We start from the raw sequence: 13,754 nt of genomic DNA on the forward strand, positions 1-13,754 counted from the left end.
AGAAGTGTAGTTTATTTTTTTACCAATTTATCTTTTGCAATAGCGAGTGCTTTATTTGGTACTGTTATTTGGTACAGCAGATCGAAAAAAGTCGTTAGGAAGTAAATGCTGAAAGCGTATGTCCCCCACTTGCAATCCCCACATATGTCCCCCACATGGTAATCAAGAATATTCATAGTTTAGAGCATTTTTTTTGTAACTAAAACATGGTGATGGTGCTTCCGAATCAGCATAAGCTAGCCGAACAGTGCACCACCGACAGTCTGCAGACTATTTATTCTTTGTTTTTTTTATTTATTTGGTACAACAAAAAATGTATACATTGAAAAATATATATACACAACTAAAAAAGGCCCGCTCTACTGCAGGTCAGGTTGCGTTGGGGGCACAGTGACAGTGGTGCTGTGAAGGCCCTGGCTGCTGTGGCTGGGCAGGAAGCCAGCTGCCGCGAGCAGCCGATAATCTCCACTCTGAGAGTGGGGATCATCGGGCTGCTCCACAACAAATGTTTCTCTGAAGCGCCGCTTCCTGCCCCCACAGCGATCACCAGACCCTGGCAGCCACCTCTTAATAAAGTTGAGGGCCTCCGCCTGGTCGCACTTTGCTTTTTGGCAGATGACATCTGCATACAAGAACAGAAATACCATAGTACACATGAAGCACTGCAGTACAGAGAATACACAAGGGTACACACACATAAAACAATGAACAAGTCTAACCTGTCACTAATCTACAGAGCCTCAGGTTCACAAAGGCCCTTTTCCCTTTTCTGCCATGAAGGCTGTACAGCACTTGCACGTCATGTGCCAATACAGCCTTCATGGCATTCACACCAATTTCTCGGAGGCCACGTCCCCCAATCTGCAGGAGGTGCTTGCGCTGTAAAAAAATGCAAGAAGCATAGCTAGGGTAAACGCAACAGCACATCGAAATGTTTTCATGATAAATATCTGCAAGAAGAGGACACTGAAAACAACAACTTGAATTTTTGGGCATCACAACATTTCATTGTATTTTTACGCTAACTTCAACTCACTTGACCTAAAATGGTTTCCACATCAGCCCTCTCACACTCAGTGTGAGAACCTTTCAGAGTCCTTCCCTGAATGCAGTTTCGCTGTTATGAAATCAAATACAACACTGTTATAACCCTTAATAAATATTGATTCTAGCTATGAAATAGTATAATTACTTTGTACAGTGCTCAAATTCCAATACACGTTTCTTCGAGGTTACAATGTCTTTGCCTGAATGTTGACCAGGAGTAGCTTCTACAGGTGAAAAACGATAAAATATGTGGAATTCAAAAAGAAGCTTGGACATGTTTTTAATCAATGCATTGTAAGCAGAGCACAACAAGATAAATGAACATGATCAAGGCGTACTAAGAGGCAACCTTAGAGTGACCAAATCTTGGTCATAGATGAAACTGATAAAAAATAAAAGTCGCACTAGATGGTCGCACCATTTGCTGTTTATATTTTTCTGTGATAGCCAACAAAGAGGCATGTCGCTGTAGAAATCTCATCACAATAAACAAGGGTGCATTTTTCTTCACACTGCGAAATTGGGTGCATGTTAGATTTTTAAAAAAGTAAGAAATCGGCTAACACAAGGCAGGGTGAACTGTAGCTCAAAGTAGAGAGAGCCGCACCGGACAGGAAATAGGGTGATAAATGAACAAAATTACTGAATGTCTGTTTTAAGCAGGCTATTGCTAGTCACTGCCCATCAAACACACCATGCCGCCTACATCGTCTGCTAGCTTAGGACAGTTCACTCGGACTTCACAGACTATAGTAAATACAGTAGAATCTCATTAATTCCAACACACTTAATTTGAACTGACACTGTGGTCCTATCAAAGCTATACCGCGCTCCGAAAATGCTCTCAGCACCTCGCCCAATCCTGCGGTGGCACTTCAGACACCTCATCGCTGTGCTTGAAGAAGAAAATGAAGAAAAGGAAAGAAAAGACTGCGGTGGAATGTTTGCCAAATGCCAATCTGCGACATTCCTGTGCCACGCTTCGGCTTTTTCCGTCCCTGCCACGTAGAGACCCTTCTCCACTTAACACTGCGCATGAAGAGAAAGAGGGGAAAAAAGCTGTCGCAGAGAGTTGGCTCTCTCATGCCGATCTGCAACTCGCCGGTGTCACGCTTCCCTGTTTTTCATTCCTGCTATGTAGAGACTCTTCTCCTTTCAACACCGCGCATGAAGAGAGAAAAAAAAAAGCGGCCGCGGAGTGTTTCTCTCTTGAATGCCGATCTGCTTTTCTCCAGGTGGAGACGCTCCTCCATTCTCATCATGTGCTGGCCACGCTCCGGCTGCAGCGCAGATGGTAACAGCGGAAACACAGTTGTTTTCGAAGAGTGTCAGCACTGGACATTGCCACGCGCAACTTCTTTTGCCAGGAGAATACTGAAGTCGAAGTACAAATGCTTTGCAAACTGCACGCAAAACTTGTTGACTCGTTGTAAGGCCAACGTGTACAGACATGTATTGACTACTTTAATTAATGACGGATGTCCTGTAATTTGTGAATAAAACTCCATGCACATGCATCACTGCATGGTGAGCCCTCCGCTCGTTTACCGTATTTACTCAATTCTACCGCGCCCTCGATTGTAACGCGCCCCCGATTTCCACGACAAAAAAAAAAAAAAAAACCTAAGACATCGGTTGCAACGCGCACCCTTTTTTCTCGTTGGCCCGCTTGATCACACCACTCGCGAAAAGGACTCTTTTTGACAGCGTCTTCCGTTTAAATATGAAGTACGGGGGAAGCTTATGCCTATCTGACGTGCAACAGAGCATTGCTGTCACTGTAGTTTTACCGTGGCCCGATGTCAGTACACAAACTTGCTTCTCCTAGACAGTTGTGATGCCAGGCATGTCGAAGTAAAGAGGCGTGTGATCGGCATTCCCGATTTGCCCAAGCAGGTAGCCGTTGTTGTGCCGCAAGTTTAGGAGGAACCTCTGAAGACTCTGAAGCTTTTCTTCGTACTCCTCCGGCAACTTACGGCATATGCCCATTGGCCTTCGGAGGGAAAAGCTTTTTCTCTTCATAAAGTTCGTTAGCCAGCACCTGCTCGCTTTAAAATGGCTCTGCATTAGCCCTTTTTCTAAGGCTAACTGCATAGCCTGCACTTGGAGCAGTTCTGTCGTCACGGGCCGCTGTGCCGCTCACTGCTTAATCCCATACTCGCTGAGCAGCTCTTCAATTTGTGGAAACCGACCCTGCTGTGGTCCACTGAAGCCTTTGCGTGAATCTTTGCTGTCGACAATATTCTGCTTTTGTTTCCGCCAGTCCCGCACGCACGTTTCGGGAACTTCGAATGACCGCGATGCGGCCCGATTTCTGTCCGTTCCGGCACACGCGACGACTTTTCTTTTAGAAGCAGCATTGTGGTGCACTCGTCGAGTTTTTGGAGTCGGCCCTACCATGCCGTCGATGCTAATGTACTACAAGATGACGAACTCCTCAGCACACGTATGAAGTGCCGCGCATGGGAAACACATAGGCAGAAATGACCGACGCGCCATGCCGACGCACGTAGGGGGCGGCCATTTTGTAAGTGGCGATGGCAATAGAATGACCATATTCATTTTTTTTTTCGTACTCGATTCTAACGCACATGCGATTTATGAACTCTCTTAATCGGAAAAAAGGTGCGTGTTAGATTCAAATAATTACGGTAACTTTCATTATTTTGAACTTCTTTTAATTTGAACAAATTTTCTGGCCTCTTTGAGTACGAATTATTCATATTCGACTGTAGTACAGTGGCTCATGAGATAACCTGACTAGTTTGTTTCCCGAAACACAGTATCTTAAAGCAGTACTAAATTTCTGCATGTTACATAGACATATTAAAAATCAAGAAATATACACCAAAGCCACAGCCACAGCTTTACTCTGCACAGCTGCCTCTGCTGCCTCCACTTCTCCAATTGTACCAGCAGGCAGCCGGGGAAGGTCAGAGGGGCGCTGTGCTGGCTGGGCGTGCTGAGGCACGGACAGGAGCCGTACCTCGTGCTTCAGCTGTCGCACCTCCTGCAGAACCTCTCTTTGTTGCTGCCGGATGCCAAGTTGGATCCGCAGGATCCGTAGCAATAGAGCTGAAACATACAAGAGTACATACATACGATATTTACTCGCACAATTTGCATTCTCACATAATTTGCTCACCAGTATAATTAGCCAGCCTGCTTTACTACAAGAAACTTTTTGCTCGCATACTTTGCCCTCCCCAACCAGCCCGAGCCACCTTGCCAGCACACACACAGACACATTTGACTTCATGATGCTCTGATCAGGCACATCTCTTGTCGAGCAGGCGAGTGCAGTCTTACACAAAATGGACTGAGTGCAAGGTACCTTCTTCCATGAACTTTTATGCTTTCCCTAGAATATCGAACTTGAAAACCGAAACCTGTTTATGTGTAGTCCGAAATGCCTAAAGGTTTGCCTCCTATCTTCCCACCTCTTCCACGGCAAGAATGTATTCCCGAGACACAGCACAGATGTTGAACGCGTGCAAGGACCTGTCACATCAACTAGATGAGGCAGGTTTTCGCACTATTTTTTTTTCGGTTTCGCCATCTGGCCATTGCGTTTTTACCGTTCCTTGTGATAGGCTACAATAATTATATACGAGGCAGATTGCTGTTATAAAGCTTACCGGAGAAAACTGAAACCGTGCTACCGCTAAGCACATCAGCGTGGAGTTCTTCGACATGCAATATTCAGTATGGGAGCCAGCAGAAGAGTGCGTTGAATAAGACTTAGCATAGAAGCTTGGGTGTGTTGGTTAGATATCGGAGGGAACACAATGCAATAGAAGACTGGGAGAAGGAATGGACACACACACACATGAAGGGCGACACACACAGCGCTGTGTTGGCATCGCGCTTCCTTGTCTGCATCTTACTTTACGTTGGGTTCCCGACAATTATTGGAGAGTACTTATGTTCTCTGGTATAACCCTGTCATGGGAACTGGTTTTTGTGAGCACTGTTCGGAAGAACTTCAAGAAAATGGGGGCATTTGAACAGGCTTAGCAAACAAATGACAATCCGCTTTGAGACAGCTGTGACAACGCCTGCAACATATATTCCCAGTTGAGCTTTTAGGCCAGCGATTCCTACTAGCTTCGCACATGACCAGATTGACAAAAAAAGTACACATAATACGCGAGTATATACCGCATTTGACTCTGTAGCTTTGATGAACCAGGCAGATACACAAATTTATCCAAAACTCCATTGATTCTGTTGCAAAATTATTCAACAAACAAATTACGATGTTATCCATGTTACTATATGATTGTGGCACTTTACCATTGCAGCTTTCCAGGAGGCACACATAGTGCAGCACCACTCGCAGTTAATTGTATGCAGTAGGTTGCTCACAGCAACTGACTGCATGCAATGGTGAACACCTTGCATGCTTGCACCGCTGTTTCAGCATGCTGGCTGCTTCCCATACGGCTATCAATTGATGTTCACAAAATTGGGAAGATGAAGAAAGACTACACAGTGCCCTCTGGCCACCCTATACTCCAAACCTCCAGCCAACAAACAAACAAAAGAAACAGAAGTATGCAAATGAATATTATTCCCAATGCAGCTGGAATGGAGTGTAGTTCTCACCAATTCTGTGTGTTAAGTCAATATGGAGTGAGTTAACTCCATAAAGTAGCTTTTCTCATAACAGTGTTCACTCTATTGTAACACAAGAAGTGACTTCATAGCATCTAGAAGGAAAAATAGAATCTTCAGTATTTGATAGAAATGTGAGGCTCTACCTTAAAACAACAATAATCTGGAAAAAGAACTCATTACATTCGAAAAAAAAAAGGTAGCACAGTTGATCCCCTTTACAAGAGACACTGATGTAACAGACAAACGGGGAATAAGAGGCACCAGTGTGCAGGCTGACACTTGGCCCATCATGCATCAGGCACTTCGTAGATGCGCCTGTGCAGCCGGGAGCCCTGCAGTCAAGCATGCTGAGCAAGACTGTTGACCACTGTACAATGACACATTGCCACAAAATTTCAAAACTTCATTTCACAGACTTCTGCAAAAGCTTCTTACACTCTTGCATAATTTTTGCACAAGCTTCTCTCATTCTTGCGTGATTTTCGTCAGAACATATAAATGTTGGAAGTTGTATGTTCCCAAAAACATGCACAATACAAATAGCATACATTAAAGTCTATCACTTAATACGTGCATAGTGTAACAATGAAAGGAAACTCACGCATGGTTTGCTCCGAGCCTTCCCCGTGCGGTGCCTCCTTGAGCCTTGGAGAGCACTGTACAGCTAGAGCAAAGTAGCATCAATCCAGTGTTAATGGCAGGTTAACAAGACAACAAAACTAACCCCCATATTCATAAACACTCCCCGACTAGACTTTCACCCTTCATTTGACAGAGTTGAGCCCTGTGCCGCTGCTCGTTTGAAAGCGACGCTGCGCTACTCGAGTATCACAGCAGATTATTGCTGACATGCAGCAATTTTCTCTGCTTAGAGACGGCGCTCCCATCAGCCATCTCAAGTGAAGGTGAAGCGTTGAGTGGAGGGACGTTCTAGAATACGGGGGTAAGATTGGTTGCAAGAACACTACAATAGACACACTTAATTTTTACACTTCATCTATATTGTACAGCTACACACATTCTGCATCCTTATAATGCACCATATACATACATGCTTATAAAGTAAACACTGTAGGCTGCTCAAATAACACCTACACAAAAAAATTACACAAAAGTGGCCATGCGCAAAGTACTTTTATTTGAAACTCACAAAACTTTTGTGGTGATGGAGATTAAATAAGACAGGTTACGCTTGGAGGCACATGAGACCTTCGCAGCTTTCATAAAGTACAAAAAACAATATGGTATGTGTGTGTGTATGTACGCATGAAGCTTCAGCCTTTACATACGGTTTCTTGAAAGAATCGACTATGAATTTTATGGCACCTGTGTCCTTCAGCGCAATTGAAAGCCTGCTGATCAGTGTGTGCAATTGTGGAATAGTTACATGGAAAATGGCGAGAAACACCTAAAATCAAATTTTTTTAGCTAGGAAATATGCAGCTGTGTATACACAACACATGCAGCTGATGCTGCAAACAGTGGGAGGTGACCACAAGAATGATTTGAGTGTAAGCGGCAGTATTCCACATTCATGCACCCCGCCATTCCCAACTGTTGCCCAAAAGCAGCACCACTTCAGCGTGCTACTTTTTTTTTTACATCATAAACAGCACGGAATACAGCGGGGATGAAAACAACATATGCAATTAAATTTTGAGCACTATTTATGGTGCGCATGATTGATTGATATGTGGGGTTTAACGTCCCAAAACCACTATATGATTATGATAGACGCCGTAGTGGAGGGCTCCGGAAATTTAGACCACCTGGGGTTCTTTAACGTGCACCTAAATCTGAGCACACGGGCCTACAACATTCCCGCCTCCATCGGAAATGCAGCCGCCGCAGCCGGGATTCGAACCCGCGCCCTGCGGGTCAGCAGCCGAGTACCTTAGCCACTAGACCACCGCGGCGGGGATGGTGCGCATGAAAAAAAAAAAATAGGCCTTTGTACAACGACGAATGCATAATTTGCCTTCACGGACCTTCTGTTAGGCTGCACCACATACAGATTTTTTGTGGCTTTCAAAAGAGATTTGAAAAAAAAATGATAATAACCGTGTTTACTCTCGTCATGAGCGCACTCACTAAGTCACCCTCATTTCAGTCGCCAAAATTTTGAATTTTTTTTCTTCCACATATTAAACACACACCTTACGTTCATCCGCTGAAGTCCCGCGGGCTCCCCCCCCCCCCCCCCCCTTGCCGCCTTCGCTGGCTGCCACGTGCCATTTTATTTTTGTTTCTATTTGTTCACGGAACGTCCCCTGTCTTTTTTAATTATCTCTTGTAACATATGTGGCATTATCTTGTTCCCGAGGTGCCACAGGTGCTCTGCTATGTAGATGCACCATTAAACTAGTATTTTTGATCAACTGGGCATTTCTGATGTTTACCTTGCAAGTACGTAAAACTGGCATGCTTCTTGATCTACGATACACATGTGGCTTGTCTCACTTTGAAGGAAAAGTTAGCATACAATGGTGTAAATGCTTAGAATTTGAAATATTGAGGCAGCAGCACACCGGAGATGATCATATGGTAAAGAAACAAGTGCTGCCTTATCCGTCAATAAATTTTGCGAGCTAAAAAAAGTACAAAAGCACAGCGAGGCTATGATGTGGTTCAACCTGTGGATTCGCTTCATTTATCACGCCATATGATGAAGCTTCCTTTGGTAAAACTGCTCAGATAAGAAAAAAAGTTTGCTGTCCAATACAGCAACTATACAAAGTGTGCACGTGCATCTCCCAGCGCCTTTTCGTCACTTCCGAAATGCGCCACCAACATGCCCGGGCACCAACCGAATCTATCGCCTACAACTGCCATGTTGTCTCCTCGTGCTTGCACCCGTTTAGTTTTGCCTCACGATGCAAGTTTGAGAAATTATGAGCTGCTAGTGAGGCAAGTTGATTTAGTAGTCCACGCAGAGGGAGCAGAGCTTAGGGTGTTTCTTCGCTGCAACTTATAACCTTAAATTGAGAACGCACATTGCGATTTTCCTAAAAGTACCAGCGTATTTGGCTGGTGCAGATTAACAAAAGCTACTTGAAGAAACTTTGCAATATTTGCATCTTCAGGTGCAACTTCATTACGGGTAAGTGCCATAGCCAAGTATTTACCAGCAAACAGATATAGCTTACCAAGATACTGTACATACAAACTTGTCCGCAGTTAAAATCATGATGGCGAGGAAGGCGGTTAAAATCGTGAGGGCGATCGCGGAGATTTGGTATTGCATTGAAACAAACTATAAAGAATGGGAAACAATATTAGTTCACTTTGAAGTATAGCCGATCGGTTCAAGTTGGGCGTCAGGATTTTTTTTTATTAGTCAATTAATTCTATACACGGTCTCTATCATGTTCAGTGACTCCACTGTACATTAGCGTACAACAAAAGCAAAATACAAAGTGAAAAGTGTGTTAAAGCATACGCGAAAAATAAAGTGATGACTGGCATTACTGCGGCACACACCACGCAAAGTCGCTATCTGCCTTGTATAATATTTTCCTCGACTATTTCCGCAAATTGCAATCAAAGAGGCTCAAGCTCAACATCAGCACTGTTTAAAACACTTGGGGGGGGGGGGCATTGCTACTTTGGTGGCGTAGGCCGTGACAATATATTCATAATATTATATCTCTTGTAAACTTGCCTAGCTCTGCACGACTAGTTTTCGATGGGAGCAGCTGCACTTCGCACATCCACTCTTAAAATTGCGGCTCGAGAGATTTTGAGCTTTCACTTGTTTTTGGGCCAGGCAATTTGTAGTAAAAGCAAGATAATAAACCCTCATAGGTTGTGGCGGGCAGCCGGTGTACGCCGTGGCTGGTATATGTGTCGCACATCTTGATTATCTGGTCTTGTATCGAGTGAACGAGCGAGGCCTTCCTAATCCAATGAGCTCGTTAAAGTAAGACAACAAAAAACCACAATGCTTCCATATCGTTCACAGCAACAGATGACGAGCCCCCAACAAACCGCACTGCAGCACGTGAACTGCCGTAGGTACCCAGGGAGTTACCCGGGCATGGCGGGAGAGGGCGACAACGGCAGAAGTGACATCACAAGAACACTATGTATAAAGGGGACATTTAAAGACCTTTTTCCCATTTTTAAACTTCGTGCACTGTTCTGTCACAATTTATAGCTCAGAATAGTTGTATTTTGAAAAGAGCACTAATTTATAAGCCCAATGGTTCAAGGATGGGTGCATTTAGGGGGCCCATTCTACGTTTTACTTATGCCCTTCAAGAACTTGCTTACAGGGCCAAAGTCCTGTTTCAGAAAGAACACGCTAGTGCGTGGCCAGCAGTCCGTCAAGCATTAGTGCTGGTGAGATTTGGAAATGCAGCGCATGAGCATCCTCATCTGCTACTTCTCTGCTCATGCTCTCGGGGCTTACTTGCGAGGCACGGTCCTTCACACTTTTCATTTTCACACAGTAAATCAACTGATACCAACTCTGCCTTCCATTATTTAATAAACCAATATTTCATGGTCACGAGGACGAGCTTAAAATGTTTGCTACATCAGACCTGAACAGCATTTTGAGTCATTGAAACTTGCTAGTTGCAGCGAGCATTATGCAAAAAATATGATGTGCTTTACGGTGACAACTTGTAAAACACTGCAGCAACGATTAAAATCATGCATTTTTTGTGCTCACAGGAAATCCCTGAAGCAGGAGGCACTGGGCTAGATAAATTGCGCAGCTAAAATACGGATGCGCTTTCCAATGCTGTCATGCGTACAGGCGGAGAAATGGCAGACAAAACTGGGCGCACCCCGATTCTATGCGCAGGCGTCCCATTCACAAGCCTCGCTGCCAGTTAGCACAACATGGCTCACTGTCCATGAGCTCGCTTGTTTCCTGTAACAGTGGACCATACGGTACACCTATTTAAAAACGAGGATAGAATGTATATAATGCAACATCTGATGAAGCCATGATGATGTGTTGCTGATGAAATCTGGAACTCTAGTTAGTACCCTTATTGTTAACCAGCCGACCGACTAGCAAAAAGATTTGCGACTGAAATGATGGCATCTACACCTGCCCTTAAAGGGACACTGAACAAAGTTTTTGCCGCCGAGATTTTCAGCCAAAGCAAAAGATTGGGCCATGAAATTCATAGACAATAATAATTTTAAGCAGAAACTACGAAAACATACTGAATTTAATGAGCCTTTTACAAAATGCCGCGTCTAGCTCTTAGACACGGCGTTTTCTAAAAGGTCGCGACATTTATTTTTCAAGTGTTTTTTTGTTATTCAAGACAAATCTACGGTGCATTGTTCACAGAAAACAAAATTGCCTCGGTAAGAATTCTTTGCGAGCAGCTTACTAATTTTAAGGCAGGCGCGTTGATTCGTGAACTGAAGGATGCGAGTGATCGATCTTGCCTGCTAGTGGCTAGGCGACAAAGGCTTTACCTCATGTCCTGGTGTAGCTAAGTCACGCAAATGGAGCAGAAAATGTGCATTTTAATTTATTTCACCTAAATATCACACGTATGTGACTTATTGCCGGTGACAGGTGATCAGGATGAAGTCGACAAGTTGCAAATCTGAACAAGAATTCACTCGAATGAAAAACCAACCTATACTCACGTCCACGGTGAAGTCGAACATGTCGTCCGTCAATGTTGTCGCTGATGCCCGAAGGAAAAGAGAAGAGGACAAGCGACGGGGTCGTCTCTTTCTATAAAGTCGGCGGAACTGCCAGAACGGCCAACACAAAAGGCATCGGGTTGACATTCCTCCATCTGGGCATCCGTCGCTCCACCCGGGCATGCAGCTGCTACTGGTTCTACTACTATCCTCTTCCACGTGCCTCTTCCCGACATTGCAGTGTTGCTGCCATACTCGCGAACCTTTTTAAATTAAAGCACGCAATCATGTATTATCGTGCGCCATACTAAACTTAAAAACAGTGCGCCGGTACATGAGATGACGAAGCGCGGTCCACGCCATCACAAGAGCAATTAGAGAAATGAAACAAAGAAAACAAAAATGTATAAAATATTTTGTCTCAATACGATCCGCAATCCAGTTTCCTGCAGCGGCTTTTGGCTCTGTATGAACGGCCAAGCCAGTGCCAAGCCAAGCTTGCGTCCCTGATCAGCTGTTTGTTTCCATCGAGAATTCAACAGTGAACTGGCAATTTGTTTAGATGATATTGCTTAAGGGCTTGAAATTAAATATTTCTCTACGTACTACTGCTGTACTTTTCCTCTCTGTTTCCTGATCACAGTGATGAGATTGAGGAGGTTACAATTTAGAAAACAGCTAGTGCAGCTCAAGCATTGCTAGTATCGCTGTTTCGGTAATAAAATGTTACAAAGATTTTGCCCCGCGACCTGCTTGCCGTGTTCGAGCACCCAGTAGAAATTTACGGTGCCGCGTTTGAAATTTGAATAAAATTGCAACATTACGAAAGAAAGGCTCTGAAGCAACATCGCATTTTATCAGGCCTACACCTCCCACACCTAGACGAGTAAAACTCGTCGATATTATCTTGCAAAGCTGTGTATAATATTTAAAACACATTCTTTAGCCCACGATGAATTGTTCTCTCGTGTGGCTTCTCCATTTGGTACTGTCATGTTAACTTACAAAGGCAACTTTCCATATTTAGTCTCTTTAGATGTTGCAAAAGCTTGACACGTGGTGTGTATGCCATACTGATAATTCTCCTCGTAACCTGGGTCCGCCTCTTTAAACAGCGTCGAATTTTATTGTTCGCAATTGTGTTTATTTTATACTGTAAGCGAGCTGTGTGATTTCATCAATATTCACGAGTGTTCCCTGACTATAAAAACACGTGCGTCTTATTTGGTGCGGTGCACGTTTGTATGTAGCAAAAAATGTCATTTCGTCAGCGTGTGTCTGCATACACTTGCATGCCCTGCAGTACGTGTACATAATTAATGCAGTAAGGACTGCAATGCATAGCCTTGCATGGGACATATATTCCATGCAACCTCAGAGAAATGTTGTTTGTTATGAGCCTACTGTTTATCATTACATTTTTTTTCGTTAAAGTTTCATCTCCATATAAAGCAGCTGTATACAGGCACGAGCTTCAGCAGCTTCCTCGTTGTTCCATTTTAAATAAAAACACCAGGCCTATCCGAATCAATGATCTGTTTGCTATCATTAATGTTATGTGTTCTACGATGTACACAAGGACAGTAGTATACAAAAAATAGGGAGGGAATTGAATGTCCTGCCTGCATGGCTGCGCCGTTTCACAAGATCAGGCGCTGCGCTGTGAAGCTTCCTACCGGCCTGCAGAAATTCAAGGGAGCGTACAATAGCGTGGTTCAAGAGGACTTGTGGGGAATACTTGACACACTGGGTGTAAAAGATGGAGTCACTAATCGTTTAACGGAAATCTATAAAACTAACAAGGTAGCTAAAGTGGGAAAAACAGGTATCCAAGCCCACAGTGGTGAAACGTGGACTTAGGCAGGCGTGCCCACTGTCACCCTTCTTATTCATGATGTACCTACAAGGATTAAAGGCAAGGGGACTTGGCTTCAACCTCTCTTTAGTCAAACAAGGAAAACTCATTGATCAGGCACTACCAGCATTAACCTGCGCAGATGATATAGTGCTAATGGCCGACAACAAGGAAGATTTGCAGAGGTGGATGGACATCTGCGGTAATGAGGGAGATAGGTTAGATTTTAGATTCAGTTAGGAAAAATCAGTAGTCATGATTTTTAATGATAACAAAGGTAGTGAGCTTAGAACACAGGAAGTCACGCTAGAGATAACAGATAAATACAAATAACTGGGAATATGGATAAGCAATGGGACCGAGTACCTGAGGGAACACGAAATATGCGTGACGACTAAAGATAACAGGAATGCAGCAGTGATGAAAAATAGGGCACTGTGGAATTACAATAGGTATAATGTTGTGAGAGGAATATGGAAAGGGGTCATGGTTCCTGGGCTGACGTTCGGCAATGCGGTCTTGTGCATGAGGTCAGAAGTTCAAGCAAGATTAGAAATTAGGCAACGTGAAATATGTAGGCTTGCTTTAGGAGCTCACGGGAATACACCAAACC

General features: G+C 43.9%; 1 protein-coding gene across 3 annotated transcripts; it reads right to left on the reverse strand.

Moving 5' to 3' along the window:
• Positions 1-273: 273 nt before the first annotated feature.
• Positions 274-11,729, reverse strand: LOC142796434 (uncharacterized). 3 transcript variants are annotated; one of them, XM_075887050.1, is made up of 5 exons: positions 11,287-11,729; positions 6,269-6,323; positions 4,034-4,122; positions 720-879; positions 274-622 (listed from the first exon to the last, which is right to left on the reverse strand). In XM_075887050.1, the coding sequence occupies exons 1-5, from the start codon at positions 11,467-11,469 to the stop codon at positions 360-362; spliced, it is 750 nt and encodes a 249-aa protein (XP_075743165.1). In that variant the 5' UTR covers positions 11,470-11,729; the 3' UTR covers positions 274-359. The 3 variants fall into 3 exon arrangements, with proteins under 3 accessions (XP_075743165.1, XP_075743166.1, XP_075743164.1); XM_075887051.1 differs by having other exon boundaries at positions 6,269-6,331; XM_075887049.1 differs by having other exon boundaries at positions 6,269-6,331; positions 11,277-11,729.
• Positions 11,730-13,754: the final 2,025 nt, after the last annotated feature.

The sequence above is a fragment of the Rhipicephalus microplus genome, chromosome 2 (genome assembly GCF_043290135.1).
Source record: "Rhipicephalus microplus isolate Deutch F79 chromosome 2, USDA_Rmic, whole genome shotgun sequence".
Classification (NCBI taxonomy): Eukaryota; Metazoa; Arthropoda; class Arachnida; order Ixodida; family Ixodidae; genus Rhipicephalus; species Rhipicephalus microplus.

Coding starts and splice junctions, on each gene's coding strand:
- LOC142796434 (XM_075887049.1), bottom strand. CDS start 11,469: ATGCCCGGGTGGAGCGACGGATGCCCAGATGGAGGAATGTCAACCCGA. Junction 6,332..11,276: donor CACCGTGGACGTGAGTATAG/GTTGGTTTTTCA, acceptor ACTTTGCTCTAG/CTGTACAGTGCTCTCCAAGG. Junction 623..719: donor GCTCTGTAGATTAGTGACAG/GTTAGACTTGTT, acceptor TCTTGTATGCAG/ATGTCATCTGCCAAAAAGCA.